The sequence below is a fragment of the Bos indicus x Bos taurus genome, chromosome 16, assembly GCF_003369695.1.
Source record: "Bos indicus x Bos taurus breed Angus x Brahman F1 hybrid chromosome 16, Bos_hybrid_MaternalHap_v2.0, whole genome shotgun sequence".
Lineage (NCBI taxonomy): Eukaryota > Metazoa > Chordata > Mammalia > Artiodactyla > Bovidae > Bos > Bos indicus x Bos taurus.
In genome coordinates this window covers 75,659,507-75,682,962 of record NC_040091.1, presented here as the reverse complement: position 1 = coordinate 75,682,962, position 23,456 = coordinate 75,659,507, and the positions used below count along the sequence as shown (strand labels likewise).

General features: G+C 43.3%; 1 protein-coding gene across 1 annotated transcript in view; it reads right to left on the bottom strand.

The window, feature by feature from the left end:
• Nucleotides 1-21,993: 21,993 nt before the first annotated feature.
• Nucleotides 21,994-23,456, bottom strand: part of CRB1 (crumbs cell polarity complex component 1) — a 214,334-nt gene continuing 212,871 nt past the window's right edge. The window contains exon 12 of the mRNA XM_027565772.1: nt 21,994-22,760. Coding sequence (XP_027421573.1) covers nt 22,545-22,760 — 216 coding nt within the window. The 3' untranslated portion in view covers nt 21,994-22,544. The remainder of the gene's footprint in view (nt 22,761-23,456) is intronic.

The window sequence follows — 23,456 nt, the reverse complement described above, 5'->3', positions numbered from 1 at the left end:
TATATGAAACTGGAGATCTGCATACATGTAAAGTTCACTCTTATCCGTGTTTCCTTCACCCTTCCAGACTGAAGATTAGTCTATGGATGAAGAAGACAGAAACACAGGTTACACAGGACTAGCTTAGCCTTGAGCGCTTAGTCACTCAGTCATGTCCAGCCCTTTGTGACCCCATCAGCTGTAGCCTGCCAGGCTCTTCTGACCATGGGATTTTCCAGGCAAGAATACTGGAGTGGGTTGCCATTTCCTCCTCCAGCTTAGCCTTGGCCAAGGGTCAAAGGGAAGAGTTGTCATAACCCACCAGTCCTCCAGGAATTTCACTTTTATGACAGGATACCCTTGAACCTAAATCTGAAATAGACATGGCTGATTTTCTTTCTACTTTAAGTAAACACAACTTTCATTTGGGAAGCTACATATAGATGCTGCAAATATTATAGGTTTAGAGTTCTTTAGCTGAGTCTGTTGCTTTGTTAGGATTGTGAAAGTGAAAGGGAAGTAGTGTTGGGCTCTTTGAAACACCACAGTACGTAGCCTGCCAGGCTCCTCCATCCATGGGAATTTCTAGGCAAGAATCCTGGAGTGGGTTGCCATTTCCTTCCTCAGGGGATCTTCCTGACCCAGGAATCAAACCCGGGTCTCCCACATTGCAAGCAGACTCTTTACTGTCTGAGCTACCAGGGGACATGTTAGGATTAGGGATCCTTTATATTGAATTTTAAAACCTACAATGCTAGCTTTTCCCATTTTCATTAATATTATCTCATAATAAGTTTAAAGACATTTGACGGTTTTCTATACTCTCAAGTTCTGTGAATAATATTCCTTGCATGATTTTTGTGAAGAGAGAAAATGCCAAAAGGTAGGTTCTGTTATCCCCCAGCTTGAATTGAAGAGTCTACCATGAATATGAACTGTCTGAACCCCCAGTTCCTCCCCTCCTGGTATAGGAGGAGCATACACCCAGCTGCACAGCGATGTTTTCACTGAGAACCCCAAACACTGAATGCCTTGTTTTTCTTTTTCAAGAAATCCCCTATCCTAGGAGATATGTGATGCCATTTGTGCCAGATGCTTACAGAAGAATCGCTCAGGAAACTAGCAGTAACAGCAACAAAAAAGAAAACTGCCCATTTGTCACTGAAAGTGCTCTTATTTTGCTAGTTTTTAAAATCAATTTTATTTTTTTAATGTCAATTTTTGTAAGAATTCAGAAAAAGATATGCAATTATTAACATTTCAGGTAAAATTATTACTCTTCACAATCTCTACCTTTTCCATGGAGCAGTTTTCTTTAAAAGAAGTGTTATTACCTCCCTACTCATGTGGGCCCTCAGTTCAGTTCAGTTATTCACGACTCTTTGCGACCCCAAGAACCGCGCATGCCAGGCTTCCCTGGCCATCACCAACTCCCGGAGCTTACTCAAACTCATATTCATTGAGTTGGTGATGCCATCCAATCATCTTCAAATAAATGTCTGTAGGTGGGACTCTGATTATAAAGGCAGAGTGAAATTAATGTACCAAGGTGTGAAGTATGAACTTCAGCTGGGTTTCCATAAAGAACTCTGTTGATTACATGTTTGAAGCTACAGAGATCTGTCTCAAATGTCACTATTTAAGCCTTTTACAAGCTCTCATGCTAATCAGCAAGGACAGCCTGCAGCTCTTCCATGTACCGTGAAGTCCGTGCTGACAAGCAGCTTATCAGCGCTGTTTTAGCAGTGGCACCAGAAGATGCTCTCCACGTTTGCCTTCTTCAGAACTGAGTACTTAAGAAATTACCAGAATGTTGCCAGGAGCCTTGCCTACAAGCTGCTGCCTTTGAGAATTTTTTTTTTAAGGATTATAAAAGTTATATTTATTCACGATGCTACATTTATTGCATTCCCTTAGAAAAATGGAGAACTATTTATGTACCCAATTTGCACATATAAAACTTTATACAAATTATGTGTAGCATATAAAGGCCTCCAGTACAGCTAAAATCCTGACACTACAATTTGGGTAATCCTGCTTCGGGGTCTCCAGTTTATCAAGTCTGTCCATAGAAAATAAAACTGGAATAGAACTGAGTACTTAAGAAATTACCAGAATGTTGCCAGGAGCCTTGCCTACAAGCTGCTGCCTTTGAGAATTTTTGCAACCATTTACAAGAGTAATCAGAATGCATTCCATCCCTTATGAATTTCTTAGTTTATGAGAAGGACAGAATTGTTAGGTATCCTCCTAGGGACTGTTAGACATGTCTAATAGTCTAATAATTTTCTGCATATTTCTTAAGATTGTTACTCAGACTCTGAAGCATTACAAAAGATGCAGCTTTCAGGGTGCTGATGTCAAGCTACACTTGATCTTGACAAGAGGGGTTCTCAGTTAAAACTTTATAGCCCTCCTAATCCTCCAGTTCCTTAATCCTTGCTAAATTTAGAAATCCTGACTTGGTGAGACATCACCAACCCACAGACGTGGTCCCACTTATGAATCATCTATCAATTCACATACTCATATAAGTCATGGGTCAGTATTATTTACTGAAATCCACTTTGTGCTATAAGCTCTGGGTTGCCTTCTACTCACGTACAAGAGGATAAAAGAATTCTGAACGAACTCATAGTCTATGGAGGAGACAAACACAGAAGCTTTGATCAAGTACCTCCGGCAGCAGGGAGGAGGAGTAGTGTTAGTTGCTCAGTCGTGTCCAACTTGTTGTGACCCCAGGATTGTAGCCTGTCAGGGTCCTCTGCCCGGGGCATTCTCCAGGCAACAAAACTGGAGTGGGTTGCCATTTGCTTCTCCAGAGGATCTTCCCTACCTAGGGATTGAACCCGGGTCTCCTGTGTTGCAGGCAGATTCTTTACCATCTGAGTTACAGGAAAGTCCAAGAACAAAGAAAGCTCCTTGGGCAGTGAGGCAGGCTTCCCAGAGAAGGTAATAGCTACTCTAGGCCTTAAACAATGAGGAGTCTATGAAAAGGAATACTGGTACCTTTTACTCTGTGTTCTTTAACCTGCCAACCAGGCGTCTCCCTTGTCCTCAGGAAAAAAGTTAATTAAAATCATGATTTGTAACAATGCTTTGATCTTGGGTGTCAAGAAATTCCATCCCCAAAACACGTACCCCAATGTTCACTGCAGCGCTGTTTACAATAACCAATACACGGAAGCAACCTAAAGAATAAAGATGTGGCAAGGGGAAAAGGCAGCCTTCAGAATGGGAGAAAATAATAGCAAATGAAGCAAGGGACAAACAACTAATCTCCAAAATATACAAGCAACTCCTACAGCTCAACTCCAGAAAAATAAATGACCCAATCAAAAAATGGGCCAAAGAACTAAATAGACATTTCTTCAAAGAAGACATACAGATGGCTAACAAACACATGAAAAGATGCTCAACATCACTCATTATCAGAGAAATGCAAATCAAAACCACTATGAGGTACCATTTCACGCCAGTCAGAATGGCTGCAATCCTAAGTCTACAAGCAATAAATGCTGGAGAGGGTGTGGAGAAAAGGGAACCCTCTTACACTGTTGGTGGGAATGCAAACTAGTACAGCCACTATGGAGAACAGTGTGGAGATTCCTTAAAAAACTGGAAATAGAACTGCCTTATGATCCAGCAATCCCACTGCTGGGCATACACACTGAGGAAACCAGAAGGGAAAGAGACACGTGTACCCCAATGTTCATCGCAGCACTGTTTATAATAGCCAGAACATGGAAGCAACCTAGATGCCCATCAGCAGATGAATGGATAAGAAAGCTGTGGTACATATACACAATAGAGTATTACTCAGCCATTAAAAAGAAGACATTTGAATCAGTTCTAATGAGATGGATGAAACTGGAACCTATTATACAGAGTGAAGTAAGCCAGAAAGAAAAACACCAATACAGTATACTAACGCATATATATGGAATTTAGAAAGATGGTAACAATAACCATGTGTATGAGACAGCAAAAGAGACACCAATGTATAGATCAGTCTTATGGACTCTGTGGGAGAGGGAGAGGGTGGGGAGATTTGGGAGAATAGCATTGAAACATGTATAATATCATGTATGAAACGAGTCGCCAGTCCAGGTTCGATGCTTGGGGCTGGTGCACTGAGACAACCCAGAGGGAGGGGAGGGGAGGGAGGAGGGTTCAGGATGGGGAACGCGGGTATACCTGTGGCGGATTCATTTCGATATTTGGCAAAACTAATACAATATTGTAAAGTTTAAAAATAAAATAAACTTAAAAAAAAAAAGAATAAAGATGTGGCATATATACACAATGGAATATTACTCAGTCGTCAAAAAGCATGAAACAATGCCATGTGTAGCAACATGGATGGACCTGGAAATTGTCACAGTGAGTGAAGTAAGTCAGAGAAGCAGAAACATACGATCTCTCTTATTTGTGGAATCAGAAAAGACATACAAATGAACTTATTTACAAAACAGAAGGGGACTCACAGAGAATGAATGCATGGTAGACAGGAGGGAAGGATGGAGGAAGAGATAGTGAGGGAGTTTGGGGTGTTCAGGTACACAATGCTATATTTAAAGTGGATAACCTAAAATGACCTACTGTATAGCACAGGGAACTCTGCTCCATGTTATGTGGCAGCCTGGATGGGAGGGGAGTCTGGGAGAGAATGGGTACATGCGTATGTATGACTGATTCCTCTTGCTGTCCACCTGAGACTATCACAGCATTGTTCACTGGCTGTCCTCCAATACAAAATAAAAAAAAATTAATCACAAACAATAAAAATAAAGAAATTCCATCTCTAGAAAGTCCCTGTTAAAATGTGAAGGAGGCTGGCTCATTAACTCATTTGCCAGACTTGTAGTAACTCTGTTATATCACACAATTGATACAAGGTTCAGTTGAGAAGATATGTGGGAAATCCCATTCTTTGTCAGTTGTAAAATACAGATCCCAGCAGTCATGTATGGATGTGAGAGTTGGACTATAAAGAAAGCTGAGTGCTGAAGAACTGATGCTTTTGAACTGTGGTGTTGGAGAAGACTCTGAGAGTCCCTTGGACTGCAAGGAGATACAGCCAGTCCATCCTAAAGGACATCAGTCCTGAATAGTCATTGGAAGGACTGATGCTGAAGCTGAAGCTCCAATATTTTGGCCACCTGATGCAAAGAACTGATTGATTGGAAAAGACCCCAATGCTGGGAAAGACTGAAGGCAGGAGAGAAGGGGATGAAAGAGGATGAGATGGTTGTATGGCATCACTGACTCGATGGACATGAATGTGAGTAAACTCCAGGAGTTGGTGGACAGGGAAGCCTGGAGGGCTGCAGTCCAGGGGTGGTAAAAAGTTGGACAGGACTGAGAGGCTGAGCTGAAAGTACACGGCAGTGTTAGATGTCTGTGACACACCACTGTTGTTCTGGTAAAACCCTTCTTACTGTAATAAGGATTATTTTATCAGTTCTCTGGACTTTGGAAATACAACCTGGAATAAGTTGAGAAATACAAATAGATTTGAAATATTTTAATGTTCTGTCATAGTGGATACTTCCAAGAAGACTTATCAGGGAAAACTTTGTCTTAAGTTTTGTGCTTATGACAAGCTTGTGTCTCTCTTTTGTGCTACCAGAGAGAAAATAACAAATAGGCTAGAAATTAGATCTAGTTTAGAAATTACAACCACCTCCACCTGGGTTGGCCCGGGCTGGCTCAGCCATGCTCCCGTGTTTCCGCACTGAGGCTTTACCCTTTGTATGTCTCCACCCACATGGCACCTGCCACTCAAAAACTTTACCCCACGGCTGAGGGTAGACCCAGACCTAGGGTGCTGACAAATTGGGGGTTCCCAGACTATTTTTGAAGGATGACGTTTGATATTTCAATTAGAATCAAAATTAAATATAAAGACAAAAACTCCATTGCATTATCTTAGTCTTCATTTAGGAACTAAGAATTGTTTTATTGTTCCCATGTTTAAGGCTCCCGAATGGTCTTCGATGCCCCACCTGGGAGTTTCAAAGCGCCTTCAGTTTCCCGCGATCCTAAACGCCCGGAGTGGCGGGGGACGCTGTAGACCGAGGGCAGGGTGGGCGGCGTGTTCTCTGAGCGTCTCCTGTGCCCTGAGGGCGACACGTGGGGCTGGACCGACAGGAAACGATATTTGCAAACCCAAGGCCGCTCCTGGGCCTGGGCGCCGCATCCAGGAGCTTCCTGCCCTTTAGGCCTCTCCCGTCCTCAAATAAACGTCCCGCATTTAAAACGGGCCCAGCCTTCAGCCCTCCCGTCTTCCCCACACCAGGCGCAGGACCTACCCAGGGGTACCCAGAGTGTTTAAAGACCCCCTTTCCTACCTTTCTCCTGGTCCAAAGTCACTCCCGCCGAGTTTCGGGGAGACGGCGCATCAGCCGAGCCTCGTATCGCCTAAATAAAGGGCCCACGCGCAGGTGAGCGAGCTCCGCCCCTCAGACGCACCTGCGCAGAGCGGGCAGGGGGCGGGGTTTGATGCTGGGATGGAGACGTCCTGAAAAGCACACACTGGCCCATAGTTCAAAGTAGGGGTTCCCCCTTTACGTTTCTAAACTCATTGCAACGTTTCTTAAAACCCCCACTTTCCTCAGGAGTTTCCCCCTGCCCCCTGCTTTTTTGCACCCACAACTGCTCCTCACCTTCTCTGGCACAATTCTCCCAATTCCGGCCGTAACTCATGCCTCTCTACTTGCGTGTGTGCTCAGTCGTGTCTCACATTTTGCAACCCCATGGACTGTAGCCCATCAGGCTCCTCTGTCCTTAGGAGTCTCCAGGCAAGAATACTGAAGTGGGTTGCCATTTCCTCCTTCAGGGGGGCTTCCTAACCTAGGCATTGAACCTATATCTCATATATCCTGCGTTGGCTGGCGGGTTCTTTACCACTAGGGTCACTTCCATTTGGTCTGTTATTTAAGTACAATGTATCTTTATTAATGGGGCTTCCGTTGTGGCTCCTGCAGATAAAGAGTCTGCCTGCAGTGCGGGAGACCTGGGTTCGATCCCTGGGTCAGGAAAATCCCCTGGAGAAGGAAATGGTAACCCATTCCAGTATTCTTGCCTGGAAAATCCCATGGATGGAGGAGCCTAGTGGGCTACAGACCATGGGGTTGCAAAGAGTCGGACTCGACTGAGCATCTTCACTTTCACATCTTTATTATCTATCTGGATGATCTGTCCACGGATGTTAGTGGGAGGTTCAAGTCTGCACTATTACTGTGTTACTGTCAGCTTCTCCTTTTATGTCTCTTCATATCTGCGGATAAGCTGAGGTGCTCCTGTGCTGGGTGCATGTATACTTGCAATTGTTGTATCTTCTTCTTGGATTGACCCCTGGATCATTATGTAGTGTCCACAGCTCTCCAGCTCTCCTGAATGCAAGCCCGCTTGCCTTCAAAGCCAGACATTCTGCAGGCTCATTTCTTGGTGTAGGATTCCCAGCCAATGTGGGACTCAGACCCCTCGCCCCTTTGGAGGAAGCTCTGCAATTCTGATTGTCACCGAGTTTGTGGGAAGCCTACCTGAATATGTGGGTTTTGACTACTCAGCATCTCTGCCCCCTCCTACTTGTCTTGTGGTTCCCTCTTTATATCTTCAGTTGTACGAGATCTCTTCTGCTAGTCTTTAGGTCATGCTCATCAACAGCTGTTGTGTAAATAGCTATAATTTTGGTGCACCCATGGAAGAAGGTGAGCTCAGGGTCTTCCTACTCTATCATGGCTACCTCCTGCTTTGTTCATCTTTGAATCTCCACTTCTTAGCATGACATCTGTCTCACTGTCAGTGCTTAATAGCTTTGTGTTGAATGAAACTGAAAAGAATTTCACTAATTAAGATGGCAGAATTTGAAAAAGACCTGATACCTCTCTGTTAACTCTCAAATGAGTCTGATAAATTAACTATCTCTTTCTTTGGAGATGGGCTATCCACTACATATTCGTACCAGGCATGCGAAACTAAAAATAGAAGGAATTGGTGTTGAGTTTAGTAATGATAAAACCAAAAGTCTCTAATTCTGAAGTTATGATGGAAGTGGGATGGAATGAAGCATGTAGTCAGGAACATTTTTCTAAAACTCAAAGCCCAGGAGGAAGTTAATCCTGTAGTCATTTCTGCATGAATTTTGGGTAAAGGTTCTCAAATTACAGTAACAATAACAGGTCAATTCAGTCAATCAGTAGTGTCCGACTCTGTGACTCCATGGATTGCAGCACGCCAGGCCTCCCTGTCTATCACCAACCCCCTGAGTTTACTCAAGCTCATGTCCATTGAGTCGGTGATGCCATCCAACCATCTCATCCTCTGTCATCCCCTTCTCCTCCCGCCTTCAATCTTTCCCAGCATCAGGGTCTTTTCAAATGAGTCAGCTCGTTACATCAGGTGGCCAAAGTATTGCAGTTTTGGCTTCAACATCAGTCTTTCCAATGAATATTCAGGACTGGTTTCCTATAGGATGGACTGGTTGGATTTCCTTGCAGTCCAAGGGGCTCTCAAGAGTTTTTTCCAAAACCACAGTTCAAAAGCATCAATTCTTCAGTGCTCAGCTTTCTTTATATTCCAACTCTCAAATTACAGTATCAGTTCAGTTCAGTTCAGTCACTCAGTCGTGTCCGACTCTTCGCGACCCCATGAATCTCAGCACACCAGGCCTCCCTGTCCATCACCAACTCCTGGAGTTCACTCAGACTCACATCCATCGAGTCAGTGATGCCATCCAGCCATCTCATCCTCTGTCATCCCCTTCTCCTCCTGCCCCCAATTCCTCCCAGCATCAGAGTCTTTTCTAATGAGTCAACTCTTCGCATGAGGTGGCCAAAGTACTGGAGTTTCAGCTTCAGCATCATTCCCTCCAAAGAAATCCCAGGGCTGATCTCCTTCAGAATGGACTGGTTGGATCTCCTTGCAGTCCAAGGGACTCTCAAGAGTCTTCTCAACACCACAGTTCAAAAGCATCAATTCTTTGGCGCTCAGCCTTCTTCACAGTCCAACTCTCACATCCACACATGATCGCAGGAAAAACCATAGCCTTGACTAGACAGACCTTTGTTGGCAAAGTAATGTCTCTGCTTTTGAATATGCTATCTAGGTTGGTCATAACTTTCCTTCCAAGGAGTAAGCGCCTTTTAATTTCATGGCTGCAGTCACCATCTGCAGTGATTTTGGAGCCCAAAAACATAAAGTCTGACACTGTTTCCACTGTTTCCCCATCTATTTCCCATGAAGTGATGGGACCAGATGCCATGATCTTCGTTTTCTGAATGTTGAGCTTTAAGCCAACTTTTTCACTCTCCACTTTCACTTTCATCAAGAGGCTTTTGAGTTCCTCTTCACTTTCTGCCATAAGGGTGGTGTCATCTGCATATCTGGGATTATTGATATTTCTCCTGGCAATCTTAATTCCAGCTTGTGTTTCTTCCAGTCCAGCATTTCTCATGATGTACTCTGCATATAAGTTAAATAAGCAGGGTGACAATATACAGCCTTGACATACTCCTTTTCCCATTTGGAACCAATCTGTTGTTCCATGTCCAGTTCTGTTTCTTCCTGACCTGCATACAGATTTCTCAAGAGGCGGGTCAGGTGGTCTGGTATTCCCATCTCTTTCAGAATTTCCCACAGTTTATTGTGATCCACACAGTATAGAAGGGTATTATTATATGTTCTTCGGAAAGATACACAAGCTAAAGGCTATTTTAACTATTTAGGTAGCCTCTCTTGCTTCAGTGGATGGGTAAATGTGACATTTTTATTAAGCATATTTTCTTTCTTTACATATTTTTTGTCCACTAATGAAGTGTTAACAGTAAAGATTATAGTGTATTTTCAGATTTGTACTGAATAATATACAAAGCAACTGACATTTGGTTTATTCTAACAATTGTTCCACACATTTCTTTAATGACTTTGAAAGTGTTGGCATAATAGAAAAGAATTTAGAAGTCATCTAAAGCTTAAAGCTTATTTGTGCTTAATTATTTAATAGAATCCTGGCCATAGTTGATCCTTGGCACATTGTAAAGTAGGTTATGTTCTCAGTTTTGGATATCATTAATACTTTAAATGATGTGGTCAGCAACGTCAGAATTTCATCCTACTTAGTTGCATCTTTGTGATTTGTCTTGGGTGCTCTTGACTGCAGGATGAACATTTTTTTGCTAACCTTTCCCCTCCTGCCACATTTTAAATGTCACCAAGCCAATATTTATATAATTGGCTTCTCCCCTTCCACCCTTTTCTGTCCATTATACCTCGCCCCTCCCCACATATGAGCACATTTCCTTTGGAGCTCTGAGGCTCTTCTGTCCTGGACAGCAAAACAGTCTCCTTTCAGAAATCTCTGTTATGTTCTCTGCAATCTTCTCTTCCACCACCATGTCTTCTCCCAGCTAAGATTTCAGATGCTTTGTCTGATGTCAGTTAATTATGTTGTACATGGCACCAAGTGCAAGATATTTGGTGGTTTTTTTTTTTTTTTTCCATTAAATGAGCAAAGTGAATAATTCTGTTTATTTTATTTTATTTTTTTTTAATTCTGTTTAGAATGAATGTGAGGAAGTGTTATTACATGTACTGGATTTAAAGTCATATTCATATGTTCCAGATACATTTGAATGATTCAGAAAACATGCACCGTGAGCAGCCTCACTGTGGCCTGGGAGGGTGCCAACAGCCTTGGCCTCGTGTGCTGCAGTCCACGAGGTCACCAAGAGTCGGACGCAACTCAGCGACAACAACAACCAAAACCTTGGAGGTCTTGACATCCATGAAACTGTCAGTGAAAGAATGGCGTGGGCTATGGGGAGAGGAGGAAGACACCCTCCAGGGAACATCACATTTACATATTTAACTTCACTGAATGAATACTTAGAAGGTGAGGGTTGTGGAATTTACTGGCGATCCAGGAATCACCAGCTAATCCAGTTTGCCTCCTTATTTTCAGTGGAAGAAGAAACAAGAAAATAAAGAAATCAAGGAATGGATTTTAAGCTCAGAACAGAGGAATTCATTTGAAAAGTCCTTTGTACTTTTCAAAGCAAGAAAAAAGTCAGATGACATGTCCTCTCACAGGTTACAAAAGGCGATTCTGCTGACATAGGAGAAAGTTAACTGGGACCCAGCAGTCTGGGGTAGAAATAGCCACCTCTTCCAAGGATGCTTACGCTGCCACAGCAGCTTCTTGCTAGACGGTTTCACCAGCCACACGACTATACAGGCCGTCAGAGGCAAGTGTGTGAGTCTGTCTCGGAGCATCCCAGGCAGCCAGGCTCTCGCCCCTGTATCCTGAGGCTGGGCCTTTGGGGCACGTGGAGCATGATGCTAGAGCTCTTGGATGGAGCTGCGACGTGTGCTTGGGAAGGGGGTTCTGGAACAGAGCAGAGGACCGTGAAGACAGCAGAAGGTGGCAGCAGGGGGGTCTCACCCCCCAGTGAACCGAACAAGGTGGGACTTGCTGAGCACGGCGGCAGCTGAGTCACTCTGTCCTTGCTGCGGAGGACATGGGGTGGCAGGGTCCCCTGTGAGCTCCAGGTCAGGCTGAGGGGACAGTGCTGCTGCCCAGGGACATCGAGGGGCCACCATGCACGTCCCGTCACCTCCTCCAGCAGCGGCCTCTGGGGGTCGGGGCTGCCCTGCAGGAGGGGCTGCAGCCCCTACACCACTCCTGACCAAGAGGAGACGCCTGGGAGGGCGGCACAGCCTGGGCAACCACGAGGACCCCAGCCCCCTCTACCCTCCAATGCGACATCCTCCAGGGAGACGGGGGTGCTGCCGTTTATCTCAGCCTAAGAGGGGAGAGTCCAGATGACTGATCGGTGTTTCTCCTTAAGATGGGAAAAAGCAGCTTTGCACCAAGAACAAGGTAGGGATTTGGAGTTGCAGAGGTTCTCCACAGGGCTTGGAGTTGAATCTTTTCCTAATAAACACCAGGAGAATATGGCCCAGAAAAGTAAAATACCCTCCAACTGTGAAGGTAATCCTCAGAAATCTAGTGAGAAACAGAAGTTACAACACACAGTTGGTCGGAAAGTTCATACTTATATCCAGGGCTGCACTTCTTCAGTTATCACTTTAAATAGTTAATGATCACAAATATTCTTTTTTTTTTTTTAATAAGAATAGCTGTTTCCAGAGAGAAATGACTGGCTGGCTGATGTCTTATCGACACTTGGCCATCTTCCCACACCTCCTGACTGGTGTCTGACAGCAGAAAAGAGAAATTATTATGGTCTTAGGGAGCAAATAAACTGACTTTAGAAGAATTTTGTATATCTAACTTGTAACAGTGATAGAAAATCCCACAGCATCCCAATAATCTGTTTTTACTTTTCTATGTAATTGATTCAATAATGTAAAGTCCGTTCAGTCTCTTGTCTGCAATAGTTTTCATGCAAGGTGACTGTTTTTGATCAGATTTATTCCTAAACACAGATTTATTCCTATCGGGATCTAGCTTGAATTTTGACCTAAGGATTGATCTACCATCTTGAAACATTTTCCACCTAGTTTTAGCATCTCCAATTTTAATTTCTGGGTCAAAGGACACACAAAAAAATATCCTCTGAGAATAATCCTCTTTAAAACAATAGCTCTCATTAAAACAAACTGAGAATATTTATTATATAGGTTTTAAGATGAATTGGAGAAGGCAATGGCACCCCACTCCAGTACTCTTGCCTGGAAAATCCCATGGACGGAGGAGCCTGATAGGCTGCAGTCCATGGGGTCGCTAAGAGTCGGACACGACTGAGTGACTTCACTTTCACTTTTCACTTTCATGCATTGGAGAGGGAAGTGGCAACCCACTCCAGTGTTCTTGCCTGGAGAATCCCAGGGATGGGGGAGCCTGGTGGGCTGCCGTCTCCGGGGTTGCACAGAGTCGGACACGACTGAAGCGACAGCAGCAGCAGTAGCAGCAGCAAGACGAGCTACGCATGGCAACAGTGTGTTCATTTTTATAGCCCTTCTGGGTCTTCATCTGAGACCCAGATAACCTGAGATGAGACAGTTGTCTCATTGCTGGACTGGGCTTCCCAGGTGGCGCTAGTGGTAAAGAACCTGCCTGCCAATGCAGGAGACATACGCGGCGTGGATTCCATCCCTGTGTCGGGAAGACCCCCCCAGAGGAGGGCATGGCAACCCACTCCAGTATTCTTGCCTGGAGAATCCCACAGACAGACAGTCCATGGGGCTGCAAAGAGCTGGACTCAACTGAAGCAACCAAGCACACATACTCGCATCTCTGAAGTAGTAACCCTTGAGGGCGGGTGTGAGATCTACTGAAATGCATTCGGTAGGCCAACACACTGTTCATGTAAGTTATGAAACTCCATTTAATCCATATAAATGTAATTTTATCACATGGATGTGTTTGGCTAGTTTCTTCAAGAGAGAGGGACTGGAATTAATTTGTGTTTCATTTCAAATGATTTAAAGTGGCTTTCACCAATTCAGATGACAATATCATATTTTACTTTCTAATTGAAAACAATATTGTCTTTATTCCTTTTTTTTTCCCCCCATGACAAGGCCTCCCATTCTACCAAATGCTAAATAAGTTGACATAATTGGAATCTCCTCTAATCAGTGATTCTGGTCATTAATTGCTTCAGATACTTAATTATTAAATTGATCATCCTTATCCCTCTTCAATTCAGAACATTTAAGTCCTATTACTGCAGATTCAGTAATTGAACCGAATGAGCCCTCAGCAGTGAAGGGGTATCGAACTGAAATCCATGTTCGGTTCAGATCTCCAGGCAAGAGGACTTCTTGACTTCTGTCAGTCAGAGAATTAAATAACAACGCATTCGAAAGTAGCAAAGACTTTTAGAAAAACCTGAGTTTGAGTTCACATGGAGACATCTATATCCTGGATCTCAGAGACTTAATCATTTTGGGAACCTTATGAAAGAATCCTTAAGAGTTAGATGTAGTCAAACTTTTTCATGTGACAAAGTATTTTCAAATTAAACCTCCTCTTGGTGGTTAGTATTTAGTTATTTACCTTTGTGCAAAATTAAGCACCCCCAAATTATACAAATGAAGAGTAATTTTTTGGTTTTGCTTTTTTGGAAATAGGACTGGCAAAATAAACTTTCCGAATGACCTCTGGGAAGCTCACCTGGCAGGCACCTGTGGATACCTGGCCTGATGGTGAGAGGCTTTCACTATTGATTGGATCCCTGGATGAGCTGACCTATGACACCTCCAAACCCATGACTCGAGGGGCTGAGTCACAACAGGCTTTGGGAGCACCTATGCTTTCGGGACTTTCACCAACACGTATACCTGTTTCCATTTGGTGTTTGCTTTATTTCAGCCTGAATAAACTTCCATTTTGGGGCCTGGAGCCCCAAACCACGAACCTCTCTGAGAGGTGCCTCTTAGAACTGGAAGAGGTGGATTTGAGAGCAGTTTTCAAGAAGTTGTCACCCAGGACGTCAGGAGCCCCTGTGGTTGGTTCCTGAAGTGGCTGTCCCCAGGCAGGACTACCAGAGAGATTTGATGGATGTTCCCGGGTTCCTGGAACCACGTAAAGCAAAGCCTGGGCACCGTATCACGGAAGCATGGGCTTAAATTGAAAACATGCGTTTTTGTCATCGCTTTTCAATGTGGTGCACAGCAATAAAAGCTGCACTTTTGCTGGGAGTGAGTTGAAATGTGAAAGGTCATATTCACTCCAGAATTAAGGAAAGTTTCATGCTTTGAATCATACCCCTGTCGAGCATAAAACCAGGTAAAACTGGCTAGCTAATTATCTTCAAAAGGATGATTTAAACCAAGACATGAGGGTCAGTCTTTCTGGATGGTGATGATCATGGGTGATTGTGATTCCTTAAGAAAAGAGGTTTAGGGATAATCCTAAAAGACTGGGTTAAAAAAAGTCATCACTGCAAAGCAACCTTTTTTTTTTTTTTTTTCCATTCTTATCATCAGTTGTTTGGGGGACCGAGGCTTTTGATTTATTTTCTGACAATTTTATTGAGAACATACAGGTCGTCTGTCTAGTTCTTGTCAGTCTTACAGACGAAGTGATTTCTCCAGCTGGATGGGGCTGACATCTCAGGGGCGATTCAGAGACATGACAACATGAAAAGGTAATCTTTCTTTGCACAAAATCTGCTTATTTTAGAAATACCTCATGAGATGGGTAGGAAGGGGATTGGGGGACAGTTATCCCTGCGGTTGTTTTGGCAGATAGAGTAGGAGATGGGAGAAAACGGCACCTGTGCTCATCGCCTTGACACTCTGCCTTATCTGAATGATTGTGGGAGATCCCACACCTGCTGTGCTCACTTGAAGCTAGTATTTTCATGAGTACTTATTACAGTACACCTGTGAGTCAGAGGGACGAGAACTGTTTTTCAGGCTAAATTCATGTCACCTGGATGGGGCAGACTAGAAACTTAAAACCTATCAATATGTTTTTGGGTCTCCAAAGGCTCTTAAGGTAAGGATAAAAGTTCCTCTTTCAAAGAGCTGTCTCAAGGTTTCAATGAGCCATGATGCACAGAATGTAGCTTACTGGAGTCCTGGTCCTTACCAAGAGCCCCCTCCCTCGCTAAAGGATCCCTCGTTATCACTGTAATAATGGAAATGTTCATTACCATAACGCCTTTCAGTTCTACCTCTAGGTATTGGGACAATTACTCTTCCATGACTGCAGCTGATACTGGTCGGTAATGATAATTATGGTACCCAGGGCTAGACTCTAGGACCACACCGTCCTCTCTCAGATGCCGGCCTGTTAAGCAGTGGTCACTTAGGAAGTGAACCAGGGCAGGCGCCACGGCCGGTTTAAGTTATGGTTGCCTGTCATTTCCTGCTTCCCTTTGCACTGCGCCTCCGGGAGCAGCGTGAGAGGCCCGTTGCAGGAGCCTTCCTGTCCCTCCTCATAAACACGCCCCAGATGTGGCCCTGGCTACCCGGTCAGGGTTCACCCAGGGCAGGAAGTGGGAGGGCTGTGTCCACTCTGCACCCAGGCCCCCAGGGCTGCTGATGGCTGTGCTGAGGGGACAGGCACCCTCAGCCAGTTCCGGGGCTTGGATCCAGTGCAGCCTCATTGCATCTCCCACTCTGAGGGGACTCAGCATCCGTGTGTCATCCTTTGTTAATATTGGACTAATGACTGTTGCTCTGCAGATGAATACTAAATAGCTCACCTGTTCCCTGGGCAGTAGTTTCAGAAGCAGGTGAGTCCTGCCTCCTGCCATGTTCCTTGGTTTGTCTTGTTGGTGTGGACAGGTGTGTCTCAGTCATCGACCACTGTGTAGCAAATCAACCTGAAACTTAATGACTTTAAACAATGACTTATGATTTCTCTTTGATTCTGTGGCTTGTTGGGGTGGTTGCTCTGCTGGTCTCACAGGGTCACCATGTGGCTGCATCTAGCAGCAGGGTGGCTGGGAGCCTGGCAGAACTGAGCCTCTGTTTCCAGGTGGCACGTTCACTCCAGATTTCACAGCATGGAAGTCTCAGTACCACCATCTAAGAGAAGGGAAAAAAAAAAAAAAACCCTTGCAAGCCTCTTGAACCTAGAATCATTTCCACGAGACCTCAGATGCTGTTGGTCAAAGAAAACCAAAAGGCCAGCCCTGACCCAAGGGATGGCAAGCAGACCCATCTCTTGAGGGGAGCAGTGGCAATGTTATAATGCAAACAAGCTGGAGAGGAATTGTCTCCACCATCACTGAAATGAAACAAACACAAATTGCAAAAGTACACGTGATGTGAAAGTTGCATCTTTTGCAAATACTTTCTCTCATTCCGTGTTTCTTTTTTGTTTATGGTTTGCTTTGCTGTGCAAAAGCTTTTAGGTTTAATTATGTCCCATTTGCTTATTTTTGTTTTTATTTTGATTAAGCTAGGACATGGATCCCCAAAAATATTGCTATGATTTATGTCAAAGAGAGTTTTCTGTATGTTTTCCTCTAAGAGTTTATAGTGTGCAGCCTTACATTAGGTCTTTAATCCATTTTGAGCTTATCTTTCAGTATAGTGTTACAGGATGTTCTAATTTTATTCTTTTACACGTAGCTGTCCAGTTTTCCCGGCACCACTATGGACTGTCTTTTCTCCACTGTATATCCTCGCCTTCTTTGTTGTAGATTAATTGACCATAGCTGCGTGGGTTTATTTCTGGGCTTTCTAGTCTGTTGCATTGATCTGTGGTTCTGTTTTTGTGGCAGCACCATACTGTTTTGATGCCTGTAGCTTTGTAGTATAGTCTGAAGTCAGGGAGTGTGATTGCTCCAGCTGTTCTTCTTTCTCAAGATTGTTTTGACTATTCAGGGGTTTTTCTGTTTCCATAAAAATTTTTAAATTATTTGTTCTAGTTCTGGGATTAATTTACAAAAGAAAAAATTGCTCATATAACTTAATAAAAAAAAAAAAAAACAAGCAACTCAATTAAAAAAGTGGACAGAAGATCTAAACAGACATTCCTCCAAAGAAGACACACAGATGGTCCACAGGCACATGAAAAGATGCTCCATGCAGCTAATAATTAGAGAGATGCAAACTAAAATGACAATGAAGTATCACTTCACATCAGTCAGAATGACCATCATTACAAAGTTTACAGATAGCAAATCCCGGATAGGGTGTGGAACAAAGGGAGCCCTCATACACTGTTGGTAGGACTGTAAATTCGTGCAGTTGCTGTGGAGAACAGTATAGAGGTTAATTCAAAAGCTAAAAATAGAGTTGCCATATGATCCAGAAATCCCACTCCTGGGCATATATCTGGAGAAAACTCTAATTCAAAAAGATACATGCACACCAATGTTCATTACAGCACTATTTACAATAACCAAGACATGGAAGCAACCTAAATGTCCATTGACAGATGAATGGATAAAGAAAATATGCTGCATATATATAATGAAATACTACTCAGCTATAAAAACAAGGAAACAATACCATTTGCAGCAACATGGATGGACCCAGAAACTATCACAGCAAGTAAGGTCAGGCAGAGGAGGAGCAACATCATATGACATCGACATGGATGGACCTAGGAATTACCACACCAAGTGAGGTCAGGCAGAGGGAGAGCAACATCATATGACGTCAACATGGATGGACCCAGAAATTATCACAGCAAGTGAGGTCAGGCAGAGGAGGAGCAACATCATATGACGTCGCTTATGTGAGGAATCGTAAAAACAATCATACAAATTAACTTATTTACAAAGCAGAAATAGGCCCACCTACATAGAAACCAAATCTGTGGTTACCAAAGGAGATAGACCTGGGGGAAAGATAAACTAGGAGACTGGGATTAACATATACACACTATTATATACAGAATAAACAATAGGACGTATTGTATAGCACTGGGAACTATATTTAATCTTATAATAACCCAAGTGGATAAGAATCTGAAAACTATATATATATATATATATATATATATATATATATATATATATAGTGGCTCAGCAGTTAAGAAATCTTCCTGCTAATGCAGGAGATGTGGGTTTGATCCCTGGGTCTTGGAGAAGGAAATGGCAACCCACTCCAGTATTCTTGTCTGGAGAACCCCATGGACAGAAGAGCCTGGTGGGCTATAGTCCATGGGGTCACAAAAGAGTCAGACATGACTTAGTGACTAAACAACAGCAATATATATATGCACACACATGCATATATATATACATATTATGTATGTATGTATACATAATATCTGAATCACTTTGCTGTATACCTGAAACAGCACTGTAAATTAACTATACTTCTATTAAAAAAGGTTAATTAAAAAGTTGCATCAACATTGGTGATGCAAATGCTAGACTTTTCTACTTAAGATGGGGTTTTGCTGAGGTATGACAGAAATCAAACCAATATTATACAGCAATTATCCTTCAATTAAAAATAAACAAATTTTTTAAAAACATAAAAAGGCAAAAAAAATGATGGGATATATCTTGTTAAAGAGAGTTCAGTACAGATACTCCACAGGGCTAACACGGCGGCATTCTCACATAAGACCCTGCATGTGCAGCTTGTTCAAAGATGCAGATCTGACCTGCTGGGCTGGTCAGTAAGTGACTTCCTGTGTGTTTGGTGCATCCACATGGAATTCTTTATTCATTCCTGCCTGCATGCCTGCATTCACATATATGTATATATATGAGAGCATATTCCAATGGAAAGCCCTGAGCTAGGCTCTGGAAGCGAGTGAACAGCCAGATTACTTAGACGTCTTTTCCAAACTTGAACTATTACCATCAATGGTCACCATTTTCTTCTTACCTGTCCAACTTCTCCTCTGTGATTTTTTTCAGTTTGTAGTTTTTTAAAGTGAAAGTGAAAGTTGCTCTGTCGCATCTGACTCCTTGTGATGCTATGGACTGTAGCCCTACAGCCTCCTCTGTCCATGGGATTCTCCAGGCAGGAATACTGGAGTGAGCAGTCATCCCGTTTTCCAGGGGATCTTCCCTACCCAGGGATTAAACCTAAGTGTCCTGCCTTGTAGGTGGATTCTTTACCATTTGAGCCACCAGGGAAGCCTGTAGCACTTTAAAGTCAGCTACACTTTTTCCTTTAAGCAAGAGCTCTTTCTGTCCTTCCCACATAAGCCTCTGTTGAGAAGTTGTAACTCTGATGGCATGTAAATATAAAGAGAATATCTTCGGGAAAACTCCAAACGCAGATACCCAGAGACACCATCTTCTTGGACAAACACTTAAAACAATATTAAAAACAGAGGGAAAGCCAAAGATTAAGACATTAATAGCTACAGAGCTATGACAGTTTAGTAGCTGGGATGTCCAATGACAACTCACATAAATCTTGGGCACTTTGGGATTTTGCTGGTGGCAGGTACAGACAATACTCATTCATTATTTGTTCACTTATGCAGAAAATATTGTGATTTTATTGTACGCCAGGCCTGTTCTAGGTGAGAGATTTTTCAGTGAAATAAAAAAGAGAGCAAAGTTCTTGTCCCACGTCTTCAGAGACCATGTGACTTGTCCAGGAAGGATAAATGGTACGGAAAACACAAAGCGGAAGCCGGGAAGATGAGGGGAAGATGGCAAAGAGACGGCGATGGGCTGAAACGGCAGGATGAGAGGGAAGTCAAGACGGGAAGCTGTGCCACTGGGTCGCGAGGGTTTCGAGAAAGGAGTGACAGTCATTTCAGAGGCAGTGAAGTCTGAGGATGGGCCGCTGTATTTGGCAGTGTGGTCACTGGTGGCCCTGATATGAGCTCATCCGTGGGGTGGGGCAGGGAAAAGTCAGATCAGTTTGATTTCAAAGGAATGGGAAGAGAGGAATGAGAGGAAGAGAATATTAAACCCTTTATGGGTGTGTTGCTGAAAGGTGTACTAAGGAATGGGATGGTAATTAGAGGGAGATGGGGCCACAGCGGGTAATTCTATATGATAGAAATATGGCAACACGTTTGGTGCTGTCGGAGAAGATCTGGCACAGGGGGAAAGTTGATGGAGCTCAAGCGGGAGGGAAGTGATGGCCTTGAACCTCTGGGGAGCATGGCTTGCTACCAAACATATATAAGAAGTCATGTTATCAATTTTTGAGCATATATCCAAATATATAAGCATATATTTAAAATTTGTATTTATATGCTATTTTTTTTACATTATACAAAAGATTTTATTTATTTAATTGGAGGATAATCGCTTTACAATGTTGCATTGGTTTCTGCCATACATCAACATGAATCGATTATAGGTATGTCTCCTCCCTCTTGAACCTCCCTCCTCCCCCCGCAACCCCGTTCCACCCCTCTAGGTTGAGCTCCAGGTTGAGCTCCTTGCATCATACAGGAAGTTTCTGCTGGCTATCTGTTTTGCATATGGTAACATATGTGTTTTAATGCTACTCTCTCAATTTGTCCCACCCTCTCCTTCCCCTGTTGTGTCCGTAAGTCTGTTCTCTATGTCTGAGCCTCTATTCCTGCCCTGTAGATAGGTTCTTCAGTACCATGTTTCTAGATTCCGTGTATGTGCATTAATATATACTTGTCTCTTTTTGACTTACTTCAATCTGTAAGGCTTTAGGTCCATCCACCTCACTAGAACTGACTCAAATTCATTCCTTTTTATGGCTGAGTAATAGTCCACTGTGTATATGTATCACAGCTTCTTTATCCCTTCATCTGTCAGTGGGCATCTAGGTTGCTTCCATGTCCTGGCTATCATAGCTAGTGCTGCAATGAACATTGGGGTACATGTGTCTTTTTCAATTATGGTTTCCTCAGGGTATGTGCCCAGTAGTGGGATTATGGTAGTTTTATTCCTAGTTTTTAAAGAAATCTCCATACTGTTCTCCATAGTGTCTGTATCAATTTACATTTCCACCAACAGGGCAAGAGAGTTCCCTTTTCTCCACATCCTCTCTAGCATATTTATATTTTACAACATGTAAAATTCTAATTAAATCTTCAAAGGAAAAAAATACATAAATATAAGGCTATTTTCTCTCCATACCCCACAGACAGTCTTACACGCATGCTCCTTTTTAAAATGTTCTTAAATTCTTTTATTTCATGTATTTATATACCTTACTTGTGGATTTATATTCCATTTTGTTCCACATAGCCATTTTAAAACTACTTAACCTAATTTCATTCTCACTGACATTTCCCCCATCCATTCTCAAGTTTATTTAAAATGTATCTTTCTATACTATGCACACAAACTTACCACCTACGCTCCTTGAAGTGTGTGTACTGTACTTGAAGGTTCTCACCTTCAGACAAGGTCACGTCTGACAGTGATTTATCAAAAAGCAGTTGAAAGGAAAGAGCTTGGTCTTTTAGGTCAGAGAATCCCAGTGTTCCTTTTATCTTGCTTTTCTGTCTCAGGAAGTGTTTTGACCTTAAGCAGCACCTTATAAAGAGCAAGGACTTTAAATGTAATGCTAGAGGTAAGTTAGTTCAAAGGTTCTTCAAATGCTCCTGGAGGTTACCTTTGTTACATGTAATGTCACATAAGCAAAAAATACTCAGAAAGAGGAACAGCCACATTTCAATTTTTATTTGTGGACGTTGGGTTGCTTTTTAACCACAGGTTATTCCCATGACTTTCTCAAATCCATTGCTGAAGGACAAACCATGGGCATCTTTGCATTGGTACAAACTAAAACCTTTCACCACCTGATAGGAAGAGGAATGTAACTACTTTTTCTGCAGTTTCTGTGTGAAATGATGCAGTTTCCAGTGAACGGGCAAACTAAAAACACGTCCCCAGGTTGCAAAGAGTAAAGATTGTAGACATCAGGCACTGGAGCTTTTCCCAGAAGACACGTCCTTTGGCAGGCATTTTTGCTAAATTATGAGGCTGAAACTATTGGCACAAGAAACATCATTCTGTGATTGGCTAATATAATACAACAAAACAATGATTTCAACTTGAACCACTATGAACATCTGTACAGTGGTCAAGGGAGTTCTTCCTTCAGTTTCAACGTGGTCCTGGTCGTGAACTGATGTTTCCAGGTACGTCAGGGGCACTCAGGGCAAGCATCTCGTTCACAGTGCACGGGTCTCCTCCTCCAGAGGCAGGGTGGTCCTAGATCAGCCTCTCTGCTGCAGGGGCGTCCATCACGCTCCACATCTCCACACGAGAGCCGTCCTTTTCCTGACGGCTTGGGCTGTAGGAGCCCTGGGTTGCCCTTTTGTTGGAGGCGAGAACAGAAGCCACCACTGCCAGAAAGAGGATCAGCAACAAGGCTAATGTCACTGAACCGATGGCGGTGAAGACGTCCGACAGCAAGTCATCTGCCAACTGTGAGGATGGAGATAATTGTGACGTGAGTTACAGAGCAAAGGAGAATGGCCAGGACAAGCAACTATTCTGGAATGAAAGTCAAGCAGAGCACAGGTACCACCTTGTGCCCAAGAAAGACTAGATACGGAGGGACATTCAGGGCTTCTTATTCCCAGAGCATGAGAATGGGACCATGTCTCTAGTGGTTAAGGTCTGGAGTCAGGAAGTGAGGCACAACATCTACTGAGTTTACCGTGTGTCTTAGTCTCAGTGACTGAGATCATTCATCTGACATCAAGGCCAAAGGATGAACCCACACATAGCCATGCACGCATGCTCAGTCACTCAGTCTTGTCCGACTCTTTGCTACGTCATGGACGGTAGCCCTCCAGACTCCTCTGTCCATGGGATTTCCCAGGCAAGGAGACTGGAGTGCGTTGCCATTTCCTCCTCCAGGAGATCTTCCCGACTCAGGGATCAAAGCTGTGTCTGCTGGGTCTCCTGCGTTGCAGGCAGATTCTTTACCCCTGCAGCACCTGGGAAGCCCAACCCACAGTGTGATTGTAAAATCGTTTCCAACCATAGGATCCGGCTGCTCACAGTCTTTTGACTCCCGTGCAAGAAGTTCTGATTCTGCACTGAAAGAATGGTTGTTTTACAGCCTTTCTCAGGAAATGAAGCAAATTAAATCAGTTGGGCCTCATGGGAAAGATC